This window comes from Gymnodraco acuticeps, unplaced genomic scaffold, assembly GCF_902827175.1.
Source record: "Gymnodraco acuticeps unplaced genomic scaffold, fGymAcu1.1, whole genome shotgun sequence".
Classification (NCBI taxonomy): domain Eukaryota; kingdom Metazoa; phylum Chordata; class Actinopteri; order Perciformes; family Bathydraconidae; genus Gymnodraco; species Gymnodraco acuticeps.
Genome location: NW_022990238.1, coordinates 1197748 through 1224579, shown reverse-complemented (window position 1 = coordinate 1224579; position 26832 = coordinate 1197748). Strand labels below are relative to the sequence as shown.

At 39.7% G+C, this 26832-nt stretch overlaps 2 protein-coding genes across 2 annotated transcripts; both read left to right on the top strand.

The window, feature by feature from the left end:
• The first annotated feature begins 33 nt into the window (after nucleotides 1–33).
• LOC117548517 (sterile alpha motif domain-containing protein 9-like) lies at nucleotides 34–22985 on the top strand. The gene is made up of 3 exons (XM_034219862.1): nucleotides 34–1083; nucleotides 12918–12984; nucleotides 20569–22985. Exons 2-3 carry the CDS (start codon nucleotides 12981–12983, stop codon nucleotides 22734–22736), a joined length of 2172 nt encoding a protein of 723 aa, XP_034075753.1. The 5' UTR covers nucleotides 34–1083; nucleotides 12918–12980; the 3' UTR covers nucleotides 22737–22985.
• LOC117548518 (sterile alpha motif domain-containing protein 9-like) lies at nucleotides 22985–24416 on the top strand. The gene has a single exon (XM_034219863.1). The coding sequence runs from the start codon at nucleotides 23120–23122 to the stop codon at nucleotides 24338–24340; it is 1221 nt and encodes a 406-aa protein (XP_034075754.1). The 5' UTR covers nucleotides 22985–23119; the 3' UTR covers nucleotides 24341–24416.
• Nucleotides 24417–26832: the final 2416 nt, after the last annotated feature.

The following is a 26832-nucleotide window of genomic DNA, read 5'->3' as shown; positions in this document are numbered from 1 at the left end:
TCTCTCTATCTGTTTATCGAACGGCCAAACCCACGGCAGGAATTTGACTGCAAAGTGCAAACAAATAAAAAAGGTCACTGGCATAAAAGAGTGGCATTGAACAAAGGGCAGTACAGAGCCAGTGTGTGAAGCACTGCACTCTCCAAGTCACTCAAACATGCATATTTATAATTATAAAACCAGCCTCCCATATAATGCAACCCAATGAAAAAAGAATACAAGAAGTAACAGAGTAACACTGTTACTTCTCAGCTAACATTGGAAAGTTGCTTTTTTACAATAGGTAATAAAAAACTCACAATATAGCACGGTTAATGCTGGGGTGTGGCTCAACATAGTTATTTACCAATACGGCAGTGCTTACGTCAAACAGGTGATCCCGCCTTCTTTTTCATCTGATTTGGATGCATCAATTGTCTTCTATACATAATGCGCAAAATCTGCTGCAAGACTCATCAGGCCTGGTACCTGGGAAAATACAATTCTTACCACTTTCATAGAACTACATTTAACTTTTCGAACAAAAGTTGACCAATTTAAAAATAAATACTGCTTTAAAGGGAACGGAACTAGCTTATAGTCATTTTAAAATGAGTTCCTCGTTTACTCCCCTCATTAAGAAGTGCAAAAGAACACTTTTTAATATACTATTAACATTATGGGGTTAGTGTTAACTTTACAAACTTTGAATGTGAGGATTTTGATCAGAATACAAATATTAAACAAATAGTTTTGCGTTTGTTGCCTGTAGCAGCAGGGGAAATGTTACAGCTCTACATTATATGCGCAAATGTTGGGTTCGTCTTTATTTGTCTGACTGTATGGTGGTATCTAATGGACAGGGTTTGTCCCATAAGCAGTCTGGTATTTTCTCATTTCGTGAAAAACGAAACTTGGTGATCTGCGCAGGCGCAGTGGGTGCAGCCCAGTAGAATATAAATAGAGCAAAGTGAAGAGTTATCAGTCCTGCCTTTAACGTCTAACATCGTCTGAACATTTTTCACTGAAGGTTTTTTTCCCGAAGAAAATCCAGATGAGAAAAGTACAGCGGCCGATTGCTTTTCAGTGGGCTATTCATCCGAGGTAAGAACAATGCACCAGGGTCAATCCAGAATTGAAAAAGCTAAAAACATGCACTTGTGTTAAATGTACTTGTCTTGAGACAAAATCTAGAAAAACTGGTTTTAAAATATGAACTAGCTCTCGAACATTCCCTAAAATGGCATTTTTCTTGGTGGCCGACTTGCAAGTCAAATATAACTTTTAAAATAGGGTTTTTATTTACTTTTTTGGTATTATTCTATTGATATCAGTCTCTTGTAATGGTCAAATCAATCCGTGTATCTACCGTCCAATTGTTTTTCTTTATTAAACACGTAAACGGAAGACCGCCTGAGAGGCGTTTTTGCTTTTTGTTTTTTACCTTACTAAATGGTCAAATGGTCCTTGAAGCGAGGGGCGGGGCGAAACTCACGGAAGTGATTTCAAAACAAAAGCACTCGTTTGCTAAAATCACACTTTGAATCACTACAGTATCCTGCTGAAGCAGGACCGGTGATTATTATAAACAAGGGGAATTTAGCGATCACAACGAAAACGGCCAAGACACATATTGAGCCCAGAAAATGAATGTTATTAAGGGCTGTAAATATAATAAGCCTATGTCTAAAATGGACAACATTGTTAGGAGATTTAAACTACAGCGATTCTGCACTGCGGTCACTCAGCCGCCTCTCGAGTTTGTTTGTTCAAATCAGCTGCTCTTCATTATTCCTGCTATATTTGACGAGTGATACAAATAGTTTTTACCACAAGTTCTTAAGGAAACTGACACTGTTGGACTCGGTTCTAGTTTGACTTCTACCAGAAATAAAATCAAGTACTTTTACTGTGTACTTTGTGAGTCAATGTTCCCTCCTGAGAACCAGAATGCATGTTTCTCTGCTATTTTTAATAAGCGTTAAAAAACCTTTCTTCCTGAGACTGATATTGTTGGACTGAGTATTTTTAAGAGGATGGTAGACTTGATATCAGCAATATTTCCAGTCAGTACTCCGGCAGCAGCATTTGTACCCCTTGGAAAGTCTTTAGTCTAGCCTGGATAGCTGGTGTATCCTTCAGCAAACTGACACACTCTGTCACTCTTGTTGCCCTCTTATGAAGCTGCTGTCTTTTAAAATATGATTATTTCTCTGCTCCAGTTCATTCCTCTCAGATTCTTCCATCAGTCCCAGTCATTGCATGTCAGTCAACAGAGCTTCGAAAAATGTGTCAAATTCAACAAAAAATGTTTTGTGAGTGAAGGCCAGAGCTAAATTATAGATTGTTTGATTGTGTAATTACAAGGTGAGAGAAAAATAAATCCACATCCTCCTATGAAACGTATTTTATTTCCTTTTCCATGTTATATTTATACTTACTTGCATTAGAACATTTGCATGTTGAACTACATGCTGGATATCTTCCCCAGCCTCTGAGCCTCAAGGAAATACAATAAAATAAATTGATTCATAATTTAAAAAAATTCATAAAAATGTAAATTAATAATGTTGTGTGCAAACATTTCAAATGTAAATATAAAATGAGATTTACTTTTGAAATGATTTCTCACAAAAACCTTTCGAAATTATAGTAAATTATTAAAAAAGTTTTAGTCAATATACGTTTTTCTGCCTAAAATAGTTGAACGTAAACTATATCAAACACCACATGCATGGCAATTAACCCATTTTTGCCCGCTATTTAAATAGACTTTGGTTAGTTAATAAAAATATTGATATTATATATATATATATATAGCATATAATTGATGCAGTCTTTCTGAACACTTTTTTAAAAAAATACTGCAAATGAAGAATATTTAAAAAATGTCTGCACAGAAAGTGCCCTAACTTACAGCAGTTGAAAATATTTGTGAAAGGATAAATTATTCATGGGCTTCCATGGCTCTAGTATGGGTGTTTTATGGTTGCTTGTATTATCCTCAGATAGTGGTTTGTTTAAATAACTAGTGACATTTTAATAAATATTGCAAAAAAAGGCTCCAAAAAAGGCATATATAACCTGGCCGGCTTAGCCAGTGAGTATTTCTTCAAGCACCACAAGATTCATAGTTTATAAAGTACAATTCTGGGTCATTGATTGTGTCATTTCTCCAAACACATACAGTAAAAATGCCTGTTTTGAAGCCTTAAAATTGTGCAGGAAAAGGACTTTACATTGTATTATACTTAAAGACAGGGCTATTCAGTTAAGAGAAGAGAAAAAGGAAAGGAAATTGTTATAATGGGTGATTTAACATTAATGACAGACATAATATGAGGTCCTTGGCACTCAGACTCTAGAGGGTCATGTTGTGATCATGGGGCATCACCCTTACAGCATCAGGACAATATCATATGGAGTCAGACCTCACCCACCTCACCTCTGCCCACTTTGACAACCTAGGATGGCTTAGAGTAGAGGACAGAGTACAGCTACTTGCAATGGGCCTGGTCTACAAGATCCACTACACCTCTATGGTACCCATGTACATGTCAAAATTCTTCCCAAAGGTCAAGGAATACCATGATCATAACACCAGAGGGAGCTCCTCAAATCATGTGAAACCCAGATTTGGCACAAAAAAGGGGGAATACACGTTTCGCAATTATGCCACATCAAGGTGGAACGCTCTTCCCACAACTGTAAAGGAAAGTAAAACTATACTTACCTTCAAAACCTCTCTTAAAGAGCACCTTCGGGGGAGAGCATTGCAAAACTGGCCCCGGTAATGGTACAAATCTCAACCTGTCGTACAATGGACAGCTTCCCCCCCATGCATATATGTATATACTCACATTTTAGACTCTGTTACTAACTGTATATCTGTAGACTTGGTATGTCTTAAATGTCTGGTTAGGATGTATTAGAACGAAATCTAAAATGAAAATTGTAAATAAGCAATCTGTAAAAAACCACCTGTATGTAAATTGTAAATAAGCCATCTGTATGTCAAATATGTCTTAAATGATATGATGAATTGGAAATGGGGGACCCTGATGTAAACAAGACGAAAGTCTTTCTCTGGTCTGCATCCCCTTAACAATTGTATATTTTGAGCTGTACTGTACTGTACCCAATATACAAGCTGTTAATAAACTTTTCAATCAATCAATCATGATAAAATGGCCCAACTTTTGAGAGCGTGAAACGTCACAGATTACCCGGCATGCCTGAGAAGTACCCGTATGTGCGCTCATAGCGCATGCGCAACTTTAACCAAAATGCTCGTTCATATCAAGCACGTCAATTGGCGTACACGTAACAGCACCGCGCGTTCATGACAGCATGGATTTGATATTAACGAGGCGGCAGTTAGCAGCTAGCGGCTAGCTAGTAATGATGCTAATGTACACATCAATCGTTATGTACTTATATTACGTTGTAACAGGATCTAGTGATATCCAAGCAACAGAGCTTCATTTAGCATGAAATAATTATTGCACTATATACACACACAGTAGTGATGGCAAAATGAAGCTTTGAATGAAGCGTCGAACCACTTGGACAATTGTGTCGGAAATAGGTTCATTTCTCGAAGCTTCAGTTACAGCGACCTCTCCTGGCGAAGTGCAAGGCTGCAGTGGGTTTAACGTATCTTTGCCTTGAAAAATATTCGATGCACACACACACCAAGACTAAATATCATGTTCTATTTGCAATTAAAGATTGATAATTGTGTGTATTGGGTTATTGAGAAGAGACTAGAGAGTGCTAGACATGTTTTTGGGCAGAGAGGGCCTTTTATCAGTTATTAAAGTTGAAAGACCCACTACCCACTGGGCTATCTATTCCTTGAAATATTTTACTGTTTTTATATTACTGATAATTGTCTTTTTGTTCACAACTTCTCCACATTTCGAAGTGTTTCCCGAGCCAGAACGACCTATCTTTCTTCCTGGCTTGCTCTATAATGATATCAAATGCAATAACAACAACAACTCAACAGCAATAACGCAAACTACGACAACAACCCACACATTGTGCATTGTTTAGAGCGGTCATAAAGTGTTGAAGCACTCAAGTTTGAAACTGTTTCAACCTGTCACCTGTCAGAATCGAGACGAGGCAGAGCATTGAATCGCGTGAATGGACCGTGAACCAGTCAAGTGATTCATTCAGGAAATGAAGCAGTTGCTGCTTCGGACGTCACATGTCACGTGATTTGAAGCAGTTGCTGCTTCGGACGTCATATGTCACGTGATTTGAAGCAAGCTTCGAAGCACTGCTTCTATGGAATAGGAAGTCCAGGGTGTCAAACTGCCATCACTAACACACAGTGCAATAAGCTTCTTAGTGCAATAATAAGCTACAGGGACGTTAATCTAACGTCGGTAATATTAACTTTTCAATACAACATTTACGGTACAAGATTTAATCATACAGCCCATGTAGTATACTATTTTACAAATTATGAATTACAGCAAACATGTGCAATATATATCCATTATTACGGCTCCGTGGGATGGCAGTAAGGCGATATGGGTCCGTTGTTATTGTGCATCCATGGGTAAAGATAAACGCATGTAGTGCTGAACACGTAACATGAACGTGTAGGGGGGCGCGGTCCCGTGGGTTAGATGCGCGTTCATAATGCAGAGGGAAATAACTCTCAGAATAACGTTATTAGCACATTTTTACAACTTGAGGAACGAATGTTTTTAATAAGGGCTATACAAGTGTTCATACTGGGTAGTTTATTTAGTTAAAAAAAAATTATCCAACGATTTACAGACCACTCTTTCCCCATGTAAGTCAATGGGAAAAAGTGTTTCCGGGCCTGGCAACCAAACGGATGTGCAGTACCACCGTTTGGCCACCACGAATATTTTCATCTGAGTCCGGCGCACTTCCTGGGGGCTTGAGCTAGACCAGGGGTGCCCAACCAGTCGATCGCGATCGACCGGTCGATCGCGGGGAGATTCCCAGTCGATCGCGAGATGTGTCTAAAAATAGAACAACAATATTCTGTTTTATCGTTAATGTCCTATAACATAATCTTCCTGTGCCAGAGTAATGCACTTGAACGCATCAAAGCTTTGTGATTGGCCGGCGTGCCCCCATGTGTCGGGGCGTGGCTGGTGGGCAGTGGGCAGTGGGCAGTATTTCGCTGACGTTGTCCGTGTCAACAGGAGTGACAGTCCGCACACACACAAGACCGCAATTATGGCAGAAGCAAAAGAGCCCAAAATATATAATTTTCACTCCGAGTGGGAGGATGATTATTTTTATCTATTCCAATTCAAACTCCATCTGTCATCTGCAACGCGAGCGTGGCTTTATCGAAGAAGGGTAATTTAGGCGCGGCATTTTCAAAACAGTGCACAAACGCTACGAGACGGAATTCCCTCCTAATTCTGCCCTACGCTCCCAAAAGGGGAGGGGCCTGAAAGGACAGCTAAATGCACAGCAGTCCATTTTCACCAGGCCCAACAACAAGAGCAAGGCTGCTACCATAGCATCTTATCGTGTCACGTTCTTGCGAAACACATGAAGTCTTTCAAAGATGGCGAAGTTGTGAAAGAAGCATTCCTGGAGGCTGCCGACGCACTTTTGGGGACAGTAAACAACAACAATAACAGTAGCATTTCAACAGGTTTTTGATATAATAAAAACTCAAGTTGGATACCTTTATTAATCAGTTGTGAGTTTTAGTTTGTTTGAACTTATTCATTATAATTATTGTACAAAATGGTATAAGAATGCAAACTTAAATTGATTATAGTCTATTATCAATTCAGGTTAAGAAACTGTTGCTTGCATCCTATTAAAGGCATTTATTTTTATACTCTACTAAAATGCAACAAAAAAGGGTTTGATTCTATTAATTTTGTCTTATTTATTGCACTTTGGCAGCAGATTCATGTGTAGCTTCAGATCTGAGTTGTCTTATTAGTAAGCCTAATTTATACTTTTGAAGCAACACTATTTCTATATAATGGCAAAGAAAGGGTTCAGCGTCTTTTCTTTTTTTCCTGTGTCATATGTGGCAGCACTGTTCAATGTTTTTTGAAAACATTACCCACTGTAGTATGTGACGTGTGAATAAACTCCAACTCTGTATCAACAACACTGTTGTGTAACTTCAGTTAAATACTTATATGTGTGTAGATTAGAAAGAGCCGAGGTAAGATAAAGGATCTGCAGTATTTTATGAGGTATTAATCGTACAAAGGTCAGTTTTATACAAGTAGAAGTGTATATTTACCTGGTAGTAGGCTGTCAGTAATGGCTACGCCTCTCTATTTGGACTGGTAGATCTCGGCAGACTGGCAACTTTAAAAGTAGCTCTCGGTTCAAAAAAGGTTGGGCACCCCTGAGCTAGACCCTTCTCAAATAGTGCCCACTGCCCACCAGCCACGCCCCGACACATAGGGTCACGCCGGCCAATCACAAAGCTTTGATGCGTTCAAGTGCATTATTCTGGCACAGGAAGATTATGTTATATGACATTAACGATAAAACAGAATATTGTTGTTCTATTTTTAGACACATCTCACGATCGACTGAGAATCTCCCCTCGATCGCGATCGACTGGTTGGGCACCCCTGACTTACAGTATCTTCTTGATTTTTTATATTCTATATTTCTATCATTGACCTTCTACTTTCCCCCTATGAAAGTATGTAGCCTACTCTTAATAGTTTTTTTATCAAATAACATTATTCAACAAAAATAACATTATTCAACAAAAATAATTCAATAACGTGCTTTAACCACTAGGCGGTGCACACAAGATACACACAGCATACTAATAATAACTTTGTATTATTAGTGTAGGACACTCATGTATGTATAACATCTGAAGATATTTAATTTTATTCATGTTTTTACATAATTTTACAGGATATTGCTATACTATTTCTCATGTCATACTTCTACACATTAATATCTGATTTGTAAAACATCACAGACAGAAAGGTATATCCGTCATTTAATGGTAAGCTATTGAAATTGTGATTCCATAGATGTGTCTCCCATCACCCAAATCCCCTGACTATTCTCTCAACTCAGTATTTACATTCTTATATTCAAAGAAAATCAGTAATATCTTTAAAAAAACATGCATTGCGGCTAAAACATCCAATCAGCGAGCTGAGGATCTTTCCTACGTCTGTTTATGGTATTGTTCCTGTAATGAGAGTTCACATTTATGTTACATTGAAGGGTGGAATTGACTACACATTTTCAGAAACATAATTTGCTTCAGATATAACTCATAGCAAATAAAGTATAAAAATATAAGTAATAAAAAGATAAAACACTGGCATATAATTTACGTTAGAATAAATAGAATGGTTTTGAATAATAGATGAGTAAAATCTACGTCACTTTTTTTGTATGAATTTATGTTTTCATCCAATCACAGAGCTTGTTGACTCTGACAAGGTTTGTCAAAGCGGACAGGCGTCGTCACAACAATAGCTGGGGATTGTGGGTAGTGTAGTCTCTTTGGCGCTCCACATTTCAGAGAAAACAAGTTGTTTCTCAGAATTGAAGGGGAAAAACACAAAAGCATTGTCCACAATTTAAACCTATCAATGTCGTTTAATTAACAAAGGTAATTGGTGTTTTTGAGCTGATGAGTAGTGGAGATATCACTGTCAAATCAATCGACAGTATGGAGAATACTTACTTCCGGGTGTATAATTCTCCGTTATCCAATGGGAATGGACGCTCACATTGCCTTTAAGAGCTGCCGACATAAATGGATGCGGTGCTTCCATGAGCGTCAAATACTGCCGCCGATGGGAATACATTGCAATCAGTTGAAAGCTCTTTGCGTCCGTTTATGAAGCTGAAGGAGCCTCGGCGTGTCCCAACTGGACGCCATGGGACCCTGACCAAGCGTCGCTCCTGGACGCTTAGGGAGTGAGAGTGTGTTGACCTGGGGGGCGCAGGGGGGGCCTTGTCTCTACATTACAATAACAAATAATTGATTAATAAATTTTAATACAAATTCAAGTTAGTAGCTAATAAAGGCATAAAAAGACAGAAATGTATAATTCTTTCTTTAATAGAAATGTTTCTTCTGCCTGTAAAGTGTCCAAACCAGGCTTTTCTGGATAAGCGCATTTTTAAAACATAGTCATTGTCCATGCCGGTTTCAGTTGGATTATTTGTTGCTCCGATCAGATCGGTCTCCTCCATTTTGTAGATTATTTATGACTTTTGAATCCACATAAATACACATCGGCAAAATCCGGCTTACTTTGAGCATGTGTTTTAAACAGTTTAATCCCTTTGTGAATTGTTTCCACTTGCGCCGTCCTTCCATTTCTTCATACAGCGGGAATCCAAATGAATTAATCCTGAGTCCAATAACCATCAAAGTCACTCCAATAGTGCTCCTTAATTACGCTTTCATCCTCCTTTAACAAAATACTTCACATTCATCCAGTTTGTGACAGTAGTTGTAGCATTTTTTAGACTTGTAATTACTGCTGTTGCCCCCCCCCCCCCCCTTGTGTGTGTGTGGTGGGGGGGAAGGGCTCTTGGGAAAAAGGTTGGGAACCCCTGTTCTAAGGGACATGTTGATGTGGGAATGGGTTGACAGCATGTCGAGGATAACATCGTATGTATATCAATCACTCAATCAATGTTTATTTATATAGCCCAATATCACAAATGTTACATTTGTCTCAGTGGACTTCACAGTTTGTACAGAATATCAGTATGACAATACGACACCCTCTGTCCTTAGACCCTCACATCGTACAAGGAAAAACTTCCGGAGAAAACCCACAGTTTAAAGGGAAAAATGGGAGAAACCTCAGGGAGAGCAACAGAGGAGGGATCCCTCTCCCAGGACGGACAGACGTGCAATAGATGCCGTGTGTAAATTGAAAAGATAATACATTTGCAACATAGGTAGTCCAAATGTTTGGAAATGCATGTGTGTATAATAAGAAGATGAATCCACGAGGATATCCATCCAGGATTTATGATCCAGGACCACAGCCACGACTCAAGATCCAGGGCTCGCGATCCAGGACACAGGACCGCAGGATCATCCATGACTCCGGATCCCGGCGTATATAGACACCAAAAAGAAATACATTTGGGGAAGCTGGGTTAATCGGAACATGAGAGTACACAGGTATAGACAGAGAGAAGGAAGAAGTAAGATGTCCCCCAACAAACTAAGCCTAGATCAGCAAAACTAGGGGCTGAATCTAATCAGCCCTAACTATAAACTTTATCATAAAGGAAGGTCTTAAGCGCACTCTTAAAAACGGATAGGGTGTCTGCCGCCCGAACACAAACTGGAAGCTGATTCCACAAATGTGGAGCTTGATAAGAAAAGGCTCTGGCTCCCATTGTACTTTTAGAGACTCTAGGAACAACCAACAACCCTGCATTCTTGGAACCTAATGCCCTAGTAGGACAGTAGGGTATAATGAGTTATTTAAGGTAAGATGGCGCCTGCCCATTAAGGGCTTTGTAGGCGAGAAGAAGAATTTTAAATTCTATCCTGTGTTCTATAGGGAGCCAGTGTAAGGCAGCCAGAACAGGAGAAATGTGGTCCCTTTTCCTAACTCTGGTTAGTACACGAGCTGCAGCATTTTGAATCAGCTGAAGCGACTTGACTGACTTCTTGGTACACCCTGATAATAAGGAGTTACAATAATCCAGCCTTGAAGTAACAAATGCATGGACTAGTTTCTCTGCATCGTTTTGAGGCAAGATATGCCTGATCTTTGCAATGTTACGTAGATGGAAGTAGGCGGTCCTTGCAATTGATTTTATGTGGGCGTTAAAGGATAAATCCTGATCAAATATAACACCAAGATTCCTTACAGTCTCACTGGAGGCCAAATGAATTCCATCCATAGTTAGTATATCTTTAGATAATTTGTTTCGTAGATTCTTCGTTAAAATATTCCCTCATGTCATGCTTTTCCGGTTATTACCCATCCCCTTGTGTTTTATGAAGGTTTTTATGCATGTAAAGTTAAGGAATACCCTTTGCGTAAAATCTGAAATGCTGTGGCGTTTTCTGAAATGCTGTAGTGTTTTTTGAAATGTTGTTGTGTTTTATGAAATGCTGTAGTGTTTTGTGAAAGGTTGTTTTTTGACTTACACTTCAGGGCCACCGTAGTTTGCACCCCTAGCAGCTACAGTTGTTTGTTTACAGGTTAATCAAACGTTTCTATCTGTCAGCCATGAAGGCTGTAATGTGCTGGTCAACATCCGGCCCACTAAACTAGTGTATCTCAGTGCAAAAAAGTGTTATTTTTGTTGTTTCGTTTTTAAAATCAGTCAAATGCATGGGTAATTAAAGGACTCACTAGTTCTACTCACAGGCTCTGCTAAAGTCATCATTCCTGAGCATGTTAAGGCCAAGTTTCTCTGCAGTCTTGGAGTACAACTGCCGGCATAAAACATTCAGGAACGCCTCTCCAGCTCAGGGGTTTGCAACTGAAGCAAAAGTGCCTCATGGTTTTCCGCTCAAGGCGAACCCTGGCATTGTTCTGTTATCTTGAAATCATAGTGGATGTACGTTCTATGCGTGCGTGTGTGTGTGCATGTGTGTTGGGGGATGGGAGGATTCTTACTAGTGAAACTGTGAGATCACTGCTAGGAAAAGTGTGTGAAGAAAAACAGGAGAGACTGAAAAACAGAGGTTGTTGAATGTAGAAAGAAGCTTTTGGGAAAGGAAGAGTGAAGGTGAAGTCATGGACGTTGAAGTTTTATGACGTGTAGAAGCAACACGTTCTCACTCCCAACCCGTCACATGTTGACGGTCGGTCAGGGCCCCTCCCCGTCACTCTATTGAGAACGTGTTGGTAGAAGTGAACTACGAACCCTGTGTGGTTTACACACACAGCAACACTCAGCACAAACACTTGGTTGTGAGCAAACTCATTACTTTTTTTATTGAATAAGCTAAAGAAGCTCATTGTTTTTGCTGTAATCACGACAGACAGCTTTAACAGCAGTATAGTTTAATTAAGTGATGTATGTTTACACGATTGTCCCAAAAGAGCACCGCACAGACCGACCCAGCCCTTTCAGAGAATGCGTTCTCTCGTCTTTGGTCCTCGTCATGAGCGACAGGAGCTTTGTGCTGCGTTAGACATTCCTTTAGCTGCAGCTCTCGGTGAGGAATGTGACTGTCAAGCGGTCAGCATAGTGGAAGTGGCTTGGATGTCTTTTGGGCCAAACAGCTCAAGCTTCAAGTCAGAATCTGCAACCTGATTACAGACATGTTGTCAAAAAGTGTAGCTTACTGTTTCGTAGACTGACAAATCATTATTAACATTTAAAATCAATCCCACGAGCAGGGAAAGTTTTTCATCTCTCCAAACATAAGCAGAGAAAATAATAGTTTTTCCTTTCCCCCTCCCCAACATGCTCCCACACCCCTTTCTCTGTACCATCCAACTTATATACTAACTTATACTTAACTATATATATATACTTTTTTTATAAATTCATGTTTACATTCATTAAACAGTATTCATTTGTGGGCCGCCGTATAGCTCCCCTGGTAGAGCTGGTGGTCCATGTATCGGGACTCGGTTCCCGTGTGGAGGACCCAGGTTGGAACCTTTTAAGCATGTCATCCCCTCTGTCTCCCCCTTTCAACACTGTCAAGTCCAATAAAGGCTAATCAGGCCCAAAAATAATAATTTGCAAGTCTACCACGCATTTATACTGTTTATTGTATTTATTTCAATATTGCAGCCCTATGTTTCAACTTTCATTGTTTTTTGTCTTAGATTCTAATTTTGCTTTGACTTTTTAGACTCCATTAATTACGGTGACAACTTAAAGTAACACTGAGAACATCATCCTGTTTTTATTTTTTACCATACTTGTCAAGGTGATAATGTGCTGAAAGTTACTATGTAACCTTTTTTATTTTGCAGATGGAAGGTAATAAAAGAAAACAGAAAATGTAAGAATGTGCTGAAGAAAGGAGAAAGAAAATCATGGGTGAGTGAAAAGGATTGTGTATAAAATGAAAGAGGTCAAGTGGGAAACACACATGTATTACTCACCTTGCATTGTCTCTCATGTATATTTGGCATGTTTTAATTTCATTGGTCATTCTCATTTACCTTAGTTCAGGTGCAGCAGACAGCGGTTTTCAGCAGAAATGCTTTGACAGTATAGTATTGCTCTGATGAACTGTATTAAACTCGCCAAACAACTGACAAATAAGTAGATTACAGTAGCTGGTTAAAAAAAAAAACATACAGTGGGGCAAAAAAGTATTTAGTCAGCCACAGTGGCGAGCCGTGACTTTTATACCTAGGCCCTCTGACCCCCCCCCCTTCCCTCGAAAAAAAAAGAAGAGTTATTACGTCACAGCGTATACTTCAGCGGAATATCAAAACAGCGGCCCGGGGTGCAAAACGCATCAATGACAGCGACCCTCTGCCACACAAAACAACACCATTTATATAAACATCTATGATGACAGATAGATGTAATTGTTACAGCCAAGTAACAATTACAAATGAATTAAGTCGGCACGGCGGCCCACATTGAAAATGACTTAGGCCTACCTTTGATGATCAAATCACTTAAACACAAAGTCCATCCTCCTGTCCTTTTGGATGAAGCACTTGATGGCGGGGTCATGCAGCTGATCCTTTGCCACTCCAGTTTATCATTGTAACTCAATCTTGAAAATGACTCGGTTAATAATTTCGCAACGATGTCATCACTATCACTGAAGTGAGCCATCATGAACGAACTTATGCTAATCATAAATCTATCGACCATAAATCTATCGATTAGATTTATGATTCGAAAATAATAAAAGTAGGGTAGACATGTGGATATTATCCGGCTGAACAAAACGTGCATTTATCTAACAGGTTCGTTTTCCACAGACCTTATTTCGAGCTATTTTCCAAAATCCTATGGAGAAATCCCATTGCTTTCTGTCGAGAGAATCCGAGCGCAGCTTATTTTCGGGTTTTAGGATGCGTCACTGCACCACTTGCATAGACTTCACAGCGGGCGGAACTTGACATAAAGTCCGCGAAAATAAAGCCCGCCCATTTACAGGGAAGATATGATTGGTCAATTGTACTGTCATTTGACTTTACTCTCTCGTTGAGTTACTATAGCTGGCCCTCTGTGAATGTAGAGAGGGACCAACAAGCCCTCCCGTCTTCACATAACTCGCAGAGACGGCATTTAACCCTTCACATTCCAACAGAAACTGAACAGGCAGATTCGAAGGATTTATTTCTTTGGAAATGTTATTTTAAATACAATTAAATCAAGTTATTTAGGTAAAACTAATTAAACATTTAACAACAAAAAAATATAATTATGTTTTCAAATATTATTTTTTAGAATATCTTAGGGCCTCGCAGAGGGCCTAGAGGGCCCTGACGGCTCGCCACTGGTCAGCCACCAATTGTGCAAGTTCTCCCACTTAAAAAGATGAGAGAGGCCTGTAATATTCATCCTAGGTACACTTCAACTACAGTATGAGAGACAGAATGGGGGGGAAAGAATCCAGGAAATCACATTGTAGGATTTTTAATGAATTAATTGGTAAATTCCTCGGTAAAATAAGTATTTGGTCACCTACAAACAAACAACATTTTTGGCTCTCACAGACCTGTAACTTCTTCTTTAAGAGCCTCCTTTGTCCTCCACTCGTTAACTGTAAAAGACACCTGTCCACAACCTCAAACAGTCACACTCCAAACTCCACTATGGCCAAGACCAAAGAGCTGTCAAAGGACACCAGAAACACAATTGTAGACCTGCACCAGGCTGGGAAGACTGAATCTCCAATAGGTAAGCAGCTTGGTGTGAAGAAATCAACTGTGGGAGCAATTATTAGAAAATGGAAGACATACAAGACCACTGATAATCTCCCTTGATCTGGGGCTCCACGCAAGATCTCACCCCGTGGGGTCAAAATGATGACAAGAACGGTGAGCAAAAATCCCAGAAACACACGGGGGGACCTAGTCAATGACCTGCAGAGAGCTGGGACCAAAGTAACAAAGGCTACCATCAGTAACACACTACGCCGCCAGGGACTCAAATCCTGCAGAGCCAGACGTGTCCCCCTGCTTAAGCCAGTACATGTCCAGGCCCATCTGAAGTTTGCTAGAGAGCATTTAGATGATCCAGAAGAGGATTGGGAGAATGTCATATGGTCAGATGAAACCAAAATAGAACTTTTTGGTAAAAACTCAACTAGACGTGTTTGGAGGAGAAAGAATGCTGAGTTGCATCCAAAGAACACCATACCTACTGTGAAACATGGGGGTGGAAACATCATGCTTTGGGGCTGTTTTTCTGCAAAGGGACCAGGACGACTGATCCGTGTAAAGGAAAGAATGAATGGGGCCATGTATCGTGAGATTTTGAGTGACAACCTCCTTCCATCAGCAAGGGCATTGAAGATGAAACGTGGCTGGGTCTTTCAGCATGACAATGATCCCAAACACACCGCCCGGGCAACGAAGGAGTGGCTTCGTAAGAACCATTTCAAGGTCCTGGAGTGGCCTAGCCAGTCCCCAGATCTCAACCCCATAGAAAATCTTTGGAGGGAGTTGAAAGTCCGTGTTGCCCAGCGACAGCCCCAAAACATCACTGCTCTAGAGGAGATCTGCATGGAGGAATGGGCCAAAATACCAGCAACAGTGTGTGAAAACCTTGTGAAGACTTACAGAAAACGTTTGACCTCTGTCATTGCCAACAAAGGGTATATAACAAAGTATTGAGATGAACTTTTGATATTGACCAAATACTTATTTTCCACCATAATTTGCAAATAAATTCTTTAAAAATCAGACAATGTGATTTTTTTTCCCCTCATTTTGTCTCTCATAGTTGAGGTATACCTAGGATGAAAATTACAGGCCTCTCTCATCTTTTTAAGTGGGAGAACTTGCACAATTGGTGGCTGACTAAATACTTTTTTGCCCCACTGTATATAAATTGTAATTCCTAATAATGCATGCTGCTCAAGTATTGACAGTGACTTTTTTATTTCAACAGGGACAGTGTTTATTAATATACATTTCAGTTAATGTGTCAGAGTTAGCCAAGAGGATATTTTTCCTCTGTTGTCCCTGGACAGATGTTGTAAGTCACCCTAAAAACACATTTAATTTAAAGTGGACCTATCATGCTATATTTGAATAATATAGTGTAGGACCATACCTATATAAGGCATATTTATACTTTTTATTTTTCAAAATACCAAACAGATCATGCATTTTAGCCATTCCTCATTTCGCTCAATTTAACACTGGCTGTGTCTCAATTCAGGGGTTGCATCCTTCGAAGGGTGCATTCGTAGACCGCACACGTCACTTCCGCCGAAAGAAGGCTGTCCCAATTTAAAAAAAAGACGAGACTCCTCCGAATGCGGCCCACGAATGCAGCCTACTTTTCCCCAATTTGAAGGATACGATGTACACTCCGTGGCCTACCATATCCCAGGGTGCAATGCGCGCAGGGCAGAGGGAGTTTTTTTCAAATGAAATGGCTTCCGGTCTCCCCAGCAGAGTGGATTTAAAAGCAGCAGCAAGTGGAGGAATCACTAATAAATGTGAGTATTGGGTTTTAACTTACTTTAAATTAACTAACTTCACGTCAAACCCAAGGGGCATTAAAACGTACATTTTCGTTAAATAATACGGATAAATATGTGACGCTAACTAGCTAGCTGGACGTACTGCACTGTTGTTTACAGTTAATTTTAATTCAATTCAGAAGTTTACTAAAGTCATACAGAGATCTTGGCTCTGTTAGATAAGTTATACTTTATATTACATAAACAGACCAAAGTGAAAACATTTACACCGGTATAGCCTACAGTACGGTGGGATTTACAAAATGCTACCCTGACGTGTAGCTGCTGTTTGCTTTATTTATTTCTCTGACATGTTCCAATTTTGTACTGTTTATTAAACTTCGGGACAAAATTACAGCCTTTGTATTCAGCTCATGCTGCTTTGAGGTAGGGCTAAAAGAAAAGCCTATTTTAAATATGTCCACCAGATTTGATCATCTTTTATTTAGGTTAAATTGTATTTAATTTATCCTAATCCCATAATAATAATAATAATAATAATAAGACAATCACAAATAGACAGCAGCCTTTTGCTTGATGTTAGTTTGTGCCGTGCTGTCAAAGGGATGCAGGTGTGACTGTAATTTCATCTCTTTAGTTTTTTTAAACCAGAACAGTACATCATTTTAAATGATTAAATGATTTAAAGGATTGTTTGTCTGAAATGCTTAGAGTTACATTTTGCAATAATACTTTTGCAACCCTGTGTTTAATATGATTAATTCACTTTTTGCTCTTTCTCTGTAATTAGGACAATTCTGGAGAAATGGATCTGCTGGAGAAGGACCCCCAATCTGAAAAGTGCACAGCGGATCATCAGGACAGAGCTGCCATCCACCTGGACCCCCCGATGTGCTGAAGAAGGACCCCTAACCCCAGTGGATCATCAGGACAGAGCTGCCATCCACCTGGACCCCCCGAGGTGCTGAAGAAAGCAAAACGGCCATCAGGAACATCCTCCACCCAGACCTCTGCTTACTGCCGTCCTACAGACTTGTGTCTTAGTTTCAGAATTTGATTTTGTATGTGTCCTTTCTTTTAATAGATATTTAACGATTATAGCTTAAGTCTGTCTGATTCCCCAAACAGCTGCTTCTATATACTTGCTGCACATATAATACAAATAAACAACTCAGCTGATCTGGTGTCAGTGGGACATCATCTGGGCAGGGTTAGGGGAAGAAGGAGAATATAAACTGTTATGATCACAGCTATTAAGATTAGAACACTAATATTGTTAACAATCAATCTATACAACATGCTTTTGTTCATTTAAAAAACATATTGTTTTATTAGTACAGAAAAATTGAGACTTATTTTAAATATGAAATAATATGATTAAATTACATCAGCTATATTTAATTAATGTGTTAACTTACTAATGTAACATTACTGGGGGCTAAAGGAACAGCTTCATCTTATTTACCTGGCCATGGTTCTCTTTATTTCATCGCCGACGTTGATCTCCAAAAAATGTAAAAGTAAAGTTTCTGGATCCTTTTCAGCTAATTTGCTAGCAGGCTACTGGAGCAACGCAACCGAACAGCGCGTATCACGTGACTTAAATACGAAGCGCTCCGTAGGCTAGACCGTCTCATTTCGTAGGCCGCTCGGTCCAGCCTACCCGGTCTACGTGGGCTGGGTCCTCCATGGACCGCGTAGGCTGCGTACTCCGAAGGGTCTAGCCCCTGAATTGAGACACGGCCACTGTCTTTGCATGGGCTGATTCTGTGAGAACAGCACCATCTACAGGCCTGGCATATGTACTACAGCGTCTCCAGCGCTTTCGAACGGCAATGTCCGTGGCTGTCTCCTCCTGATTGGTGGAGTTGGCCCAATAGCCGTAGCGCCACTTCTGTGACGTCAGATAAGTGTTCAAATCTGGATCAGTCTGTATCTGATCCGTTGCAGCCCCTTTTTAAGAGATTTGGGTATGGAGGAAAATAGAGAGGGTTGTGTTTTCTGACACTTGGTGAGTTCCCTGGAAAACCGGGGACACATATTAATGTATTAAAAAAAGTACAAAAGTGCATTTTGCACGATAGGTCACCTTTAAAATAAAAAGTAAAAACAATCAGAAAAAACATGCAACATACAATACTGTAAATGCTAATGAAACAAATTAAACAAAACATAAATAGCAGGAAAATAGCAACAGGTTAAGGCACAGACAGTACAGACAGACAGAAGTTGTAAAGAGCAGTAGATTATTTCAGTGTTGACAGAGCTGAGACCTCACTAACTATGTTTTTATTTTTTTATTTTGTTCTCTGATTGTTGCTGGGTTCCATTTGTGCAGCTTTAACAAAAAATGTAGGTTGACTACCTTTCCTGGAGTGGAATAATGCAATCTTTATATCTCTCATCTTGAGCCAATTGCATTCTGTAGGTGTTGCGCAAGCAGGTGTATTTGTCAGGGTTTGAGTTTTTGTGTGTCTAGTTTTGGGGTTATTTTGCTGTTATGTCCTCCCTATCGTTAGTTTCCCTGGTGTGTCTAATTGTCTGATTGTGTTCACCTGTTGCCCTTGTGTTTCTCCTCCCCTGCCCGGCTCTTTCTCGTCTCGTGATTACCCCTCCCTGTATTTAGTCTTGTCTCTTCCTGTGTTCAGTGTTGGTTCGTTATTTGTCGTTCATGTCCCCCTTCATGCAGGGGCGGTTCTAGGGGGGCAGGGGGGGCCAGTGCCTTTTTTTTTTTTTTTTTTAAATGTATATTTTCTGGTACTCGGTTTGCCAAAAAACGCAGGATTTTGTTGCTGTAATGTGAGATTGTGCAGACACCCTTATGTAAAGTAGAGATGTAACTGTTCATTGCCTTTATTTTTATATAAATATGGTGTTAGTGCAAACATTGCACTATAACTTAAGCTGAAGCTAACAGTAATAACTATAAGATCTATCTGAAATAAATAAGTGTACTGAAACAAATACCAATAACTGTATTGCATTGTTTTCTTATGCGCAATTACTTCATACTGTCTAGTTCTCTTTTTCGTCCTGCATTTATTGTGCCCCCCTCAGAAAATAACTGGCCCCCCAGTGGCCCCCCCAGTCAAATTGGTCTAGAACTGCCACTGCCTTCATGTTGGTCACAGTCACCTTTGTTTGGATGCTACCTCGTACCTGTTTTTGGATTCTTGTTTTTGTTCAGCTTTTGTTTAATAAAGCTCGCCTTTTGCTTCTTTTTGAAACCTGCTTCCTCCTCAATCTGCATTTGGGTCCTATTTTTCCCCAACCCTGACAGAATTATTATTATTATTATAATAAAACACATTCATGTTTAGAACTTTTTAAGTGAATAATGATACATAAATAGTTTTGTATAATTAAATAGAGAAATACCTGGTTTTAAATAAAGATACTGAGCCCTCAACAGTGTATCGAAACTGACAATTGCTCGAGACTAATGGTGTGAATTAGGAAACCAGGTGGCTAGAAGCTAGGGCCATGTGTATCTGATCAACCCAGCCTGCAGAGACTTGCTATAAGGGAACTAAGTCCCTATACATCTGGCCAAGTCAACGTCTTGATCTGACTAGGTCACAAAGCCCTGATAGCTGTATGGTATAAAGAAGAATGTTTGAGCACTCATCACAGAATTGAGAACGTGAGATACAGGGAGATTACACACACCTTCACAGGATTTGTTGACAAATGTCCCTTTTTAATCTGTCTGCTAAACGATTATCTACCAATCGGAGGGTTAGTTGTTCTATCCCCAGCCCCTGCCTTCAACATGTCAAAATGTCCTTGGGCAAGACACTTAACCCACAATTGTATGTTTACGGTATAAAAGTGTTTTTAAGTCACTTTGGATAAAAGTTTTAGCTACATGGCATGTTAATCAAATTAAAATGTGCATTCTGTATATCCCTGAAGTGTGAAAGGGAAATATATTCCTTTCTAATTCTGTTATTTATAAATAAACCTATTAATTTTTTCTGTCTTTCCACTCTATACAGCTGACGAACTCAAGCCGTCACCCAGTGATTGGACTGAATCCGAAGTTAGCACCTGGTTTAGATCCCTTGGAGTGAAGGAGCCGTACATAGAAAAGCTTTATGAGGAAGAAGTAAATGGACAAATCCTTCTTACACTGGATGAGGACTTTTTGAGGACAAAAATTGTCATGAAGTTAGGTCCTGCTCATTTGATAATTCAAAAGAGAAATGAGCTGATCAACTCAAAGCAAAAACCTCAAGAAAAGATTAAGCCAAACCCTGGTAAAAACACGGAGGACAAGCAAAACATTAATCAAAAAGCAGTTCAAGGTCATCCAGAACAGACTTCTGTAAGAAATACAGAGGACTCTGTCGAGAGACAAACTGCTCAGGAGCAATGTGCCCTGACTTCGAAGGAAGACTGCAGACCAAGACCATTCGATCAAGAAGAGATTGATTTCCTATATGTCAAGAATAGAGTCCTGCAACCTGAATCGGGCGCTTTTAATCTAACATCTCCATGCCATGAATTTAAGTCTTTATCTAAAGCCTCTACATTGGATCGCACAAGACTACAAGCTAAATTTGCCAAAGAGGTCCTTAAATTTGCAACTGGCTGTATGAATATCAGAACAAATGGCACAATACACTTTGGCGTAATGGATAGCAAGGAGGATACAGGATACGTGCATGGTGAAATAATTGGTATCGCTGTACAAGAGAAAGACATTTATGTGGATGCTTTGGACTACATTGAGAGGAGTATCTCCTCTGACAAGGAGCATGTACGCCAATGTGTGCGGCCACCAAGGTTCATTGAGGTTTTGGATCGAGAAAGTACAGAGATGAGGTATGTGGTAGAAGTTGACATTGTGCCTTCAATAAGTATTGTTAAGAACAAGGTGTATGTAGTCCGTCTCCCAAACTTCAAAGAGTCAACCAACAAAGTAGAATTTGAGAAAGAAGCAATTCTGCGGAGGGTTGGTTCAAAAACAGAACCAGTGAATGACAAAGACCAAAGTGATTTTTACCAGCGAGTCCGAGATCGGGATGCTCAAAGAGAAGAGGCAGAACAAAATCAGTTCCTCAGCGCCCCAGACTTCTGCCAAGATCTCGGAAGGAAACTCAGAGTGCAAATGACTAGTGGGAAGAAATTCATTGAAAAGGAAAAATGGTTCATATTTGTCACAAACAAATTCAGCCCAAATGACCTTTGTCATATTGATTGGCTGCTTAACATGAACGTGTTCTGTGTGTTTGACTTTGACCCAGACTCAAAGACATCAGGTCTTTGCAGTAAATACCTTCAGCATCACGCTGCAAACATGCATTCTCTGCAGAGCTATAGGTTATCTGGTGACATGAGCATCAAAGAATTCACAAGCCACTTGCATCTGTTTGACCAAACTAGCTGGATCTTTTGTAACGGCAGGTCTGACTTCAAAGGAAATGAAACTCCATGTGATGAGATGACTTGGATAAAGACAAAAATGACTTTCCTGCGGGAATCTGTGTCTTTGATCTGTAAACAAATCTTGCCAAAAGGGACGTTCCAGGTCATTTTTCTTCTCACATCACCAGTAGAGAAACCTCTCTTGCATACATTCTACGAGTTTTTCACAGACATGGAAGGCCATGAAGACATCATCTGCATCTGTGAATCAGAGAAAAACTTCCAGAAGTGGCAAAGCTTTGCAGAAGGGTCATGTGGAACAGAAACTGTGAACAACTCCAGTGTCGTCGGGATGAAGATGAGTCACATTGATTCAACTCTCCAGCAAATACAACCCTTAAACACACTTACCAGCAAACGCTTGCCAGTCTTTGTGAAAGGGACATGTCTTCTTGAAACACTCATAGAGGAACAGATGTATTCCCTGGAAATTCTAACTGTTGATCATTGCAATGAAACAAGCAAAGAATTCATTGATGAAGAAAAAGCAGACATTGAAGGGCTGTTTTACCGTGGTGGGATAGTAAAGTGGTTGAATTTCTGGCTTGCTGAACACAAGTACGTTGGAGAGGTTATTGAAAGAGATGCTTATAAGGATGTTTCCAAACTTCTCAATGACGCTTTGAAACGAAAATTAGATCAGCCTCCGGTGAACAGTATAAACATCTACCATCATCCAGGGAGTGGTGGAAGCACTGTGGCCAGACAAGTACTTGGAACACCAGGAAAGATCTAAGGTGTGCAGTTGTGAAGCCTTCATATGCAGCTGGTCTTGTTGCGCAACATGCAGTTGAGCTAAGAGAATATGAAGAAAAAGATCCACAGACATGTCTTCCTGTGCTACTTCTAATTGAAGACTCAGACAAAGAATATCTAGATGATCTTAGGAATGAATTTGAAGTTGCCACCAACAACAAGAGAATCCAATGTGGAACTCTATGTTTCATTTTGTTGAACTGCAGACGATCCCATGATCCAGAGATTAAGTGCAAGGAGTCTCCATTACAGAATGTGTCTGTCACCCACAAACTGAGTGATCAAGAGAAAAGAAAGTTTGCTGGAAAACGTAAGGTACTTGAAGAACGATATGAGCCTGAATTCATCTTGACATTTGTTCTGATGAGCGAAGGATTCAGTGATGAATATGTTCAACACTTTGTGGAACATTTGCTTCAAGGCATTGACCGCCAGTCTGTGGTCACACGCCTCATTTGCTATGTTGCACTGCTGAACACTTATGTCCAAAACTCCTTCATCTCTCAGTCCCATTGTCAAGCTTTGCTTGCCTTTACCATTCGTTTAGAAAGGTTTCGCCAGCATGGGTTTGAGAAATCACTCAGTGATCAGGCTAAACTAGTCTTCTTGCATCTTAAAGATGAGAAGACACACATTGAATCAATCAGAATCATTCATCCACTGGTTGCAAAGGAAATTCTCCATCAACTTTTGGAGAATCAACAGACCCAAAGCAGTTTAGCAATGGATTTGCTCTGTGAGAGTGTGCTTTTTGAGCACAGATTTGGAAGGGACGAATATCAGTCGTTTTTGAGAGCACTTTTCTTAAGGCGAGCCAGAATAAGCAAAGGGGATAAAACTGATAGTTTTTTTGCTCCTCTGATTGAGCATGTTTGTGAAAAGGAGAAAAGCCCAGACAAGGCAATTGAGTTACTCAAGGAAGCATTCGATTGTTTCCATAAAGATCCATTCTTTGCACAACAACTTGCTCGTCTTCATTATACTTATGAAAAGTTTGAAGATGCAAAACAGTGGGCGGAGACAGCAGCCAAACAGCTGCCAAACAACTGCTACATACTAAACACAAAGGGGCAGGTGTACAAAAAATGGTTCCAAGCTAAATGCAAAGCTATTGACAATAAACCAAAGACAGCAGAACAAATAGCAGATGCTGTGGAGACTGCACTGAATGCTGTGAAGTGTTTTCAAGAGTGTGAAAAAGCAGCTGTTGCTGATAAGGATACCCATAACAGCTCAGGGTTTTTTTCTGAAGTTGAGGTTGCATGCAGCTTGCTCAAACTGATCTCTTCATCGCAAGTGTTTGCCAACAAAGCAAGTCGCCATTCAGAGTGTATGAAGTACCTGTTAACAGATTACATTCCTGAGGAAGTTGAAGAGGCATGGCAACCCTTTCATGTCGGTTTTAAAAAACCTTCACAAGACAACACAAGATGCCTTGGAATGGATCTCAGAAGACCTCAGTTACTTCCAGACGACATAGATTTGGATGGAGAAGAGACCCCTGAATGTCCTGAGGGGATGATAAGTCATCCACTGAAATGGTTGGCAAAAAAAATCTTCAGAGTATGGAAAGTACTTCAGTGAAGCTTATTTTAGTACACTTCAGGGGCAATCAACCCCTGCCAATCTCACTTCTTTCCAAAAACGCATGATCATCTATGAGCTTGGTGGGGGTAACATAACATCTGTCCTCTCCAAGCTAACTGACCAGAGGGAGGCAGTACCTCTTCTAGAGAAAATTGTTTCTCTCTACCCCAGCAATCCAATAAAAGCCAAATTCGGTCAAATGGATATTGTCAATTACATCACGGCCCACATCACTCTGAACTGCCTGTCACCACATAACCAAAATGCAGCTCCTCTGAAAGATCTGCAGGCACTTTGTCATCAGTTCCCAAAAGATAAATGGAAATGTTTACCAAGTGCACTGTTCTGGCTTACATTGCTGTTCTGGCCAGAGGATCATGACACAGATTTGGAGAAAGAAACAAAATATGAGATTGTTCAATCAGCTGTTGAACACCTGGAAAAAGGGTACTGGATCAAGATGAAGGACATTCTTCAGCGAAAGAGAAGGCTTTACACCCATTTTTTTCTTGGCAGTGGGAATGGATTGGATAAATTTGTCCACAAGAAAAAGTTTGAAAGAGTCACAAAGCAGTTCTCTGTGTCTGAAAAACGCATGAAGTGGTTCAGGGGTGAGGCATGGAAAAAGCCTGAGATTGCCACAATGCTGAAACGTGTTTCCGGATGGACTGAAGATGGAGTGGTGTACCTCGAAGGCCCACGGAAAAAGAAGTTCAGTATCTTGCCTCTTCATGTTCCTTCAGTGCCTCACAGTAATGAAAACATCACATTCTACCTGGGGTTTACCTTCCGAGGCCCTGTTGCCTACAACATTGTTGTGCAACAATAATTTGTCAATAAACAATGATCCTGTCATATAGGGCTTGACAGTATATTGCTAAAGCATTTGGCCGAGTATCTTATCTATTCTAACACAAAAAGGCTCTTACCATAGTTTGCCAAGTAGGCAATATTTGTCAAAGACAGCAATTAAACTGTCAAAGGGCAAGGTATATTATTACCAATGGATTTTTTTATTTTCTAAGAAAGTTTAATAATTATTTTTTCTCTCTTATACTTGAGAGAGAACATGTACTACAAAATATGCTCAAGTGGCATTTGATAAAAATGATTTTATATATTGATTGACTCTGGATTCCTGGGGTAATAACAATGCAAACTGTTTTTGCTACTCTACAGCTCAATGCTTCACTAATAGGAACCTGTGGTGGTCCCTGTGTAGACCTGTATCAAGTATCCCATTATTTTCAGATTGTTTGTAGTTCCAGAACTGCAATTCACAACTGGCATCAAGATGTATTTCGAATGCATTTCAAGTGAGGATGTGTGCCTGGATTCAGCTAACTGTATTGCTGCTACACAGAAAAAAGTTAAATTGATGTTCAAAGTGTCAACCTTTCCTCAACATATTGCCTTCTTTATCATGATGGCTTATACTCGCTCTTTTATATTTTTCAGAATACAACCCAGAAAGGGATTAAATGTATCTAATGGGAATTGTATCAGTGTTTTAACAAATCATGTATTAAGGGCAACGGCAGGATTATGTACAGTTGGAAAAGAATGTGTACTCGTATTGATATGCAACAGAAACACATGTATTAAAGTGTAAATATCCCTACCTGTCCTTAAAATGAGCAAGTCCGGCAACAACCTGTACTTGTTTTCCTATATTTTTATATATATTTTTATTTTCTTCTTGTATTAAAAGCGTTGTAGCCTAAAGCACCTACCTGTACTTATATTGAAATGTTTTTTTGTTTTTTGCATTAAATGCTTGGTTTATGATACTGAAGAAATATTTGACTGTTGTGATTGGTGTTCTTCCATACATTTGAAACATTTAGCTGAATACAATAAACGTTTTAACCTTCATTTTTTGTTTTTGCAGTCAATCTTTGAACAACCTTTAAATATCAGACTCATAGTCTTTAACAAGATATTGATTTACCAACTGGCAGACTTTATAAGACAGAATTGTAAGGCCCTATTCACACAAATTGACACTTAATATGAAGAGATTGCACTACTCATTTTCACACTGTCAAAATAACTTGAATATGTTTGGCAACTGCTGCATAGTGTGGAGATAATATAACAAATACGAATAACTCTAGAAAGGGACAAAATTACAACTCTGAAATGTCAACAGTTAAATTAGTTTATATTTTTTCAGTATGGTTAAACCAAAGTTAGTTGGCCATCAATCAATCAATGTTTATGTATATAGCCCAATATCACAAATGTTACATTTGTCTCAGTGGACTTCACAGTTTGTACAGAATATCAGTATGACATTACGACACCCTCTGTCCTTAGACCCTCGCATCGTACAAGGAAACACTTCCAGAGAAAACCCCACAGTTTAAAGGGGGAAATGGGAGAAACCTTATGGGAGAGCAACAGAGGAGGGATCCCTCTCCCAGGACGGACAGACGTGCAATAGATGCCGTGTGTAAATCGAAGAGATAATACATTTTTCAGCGTAG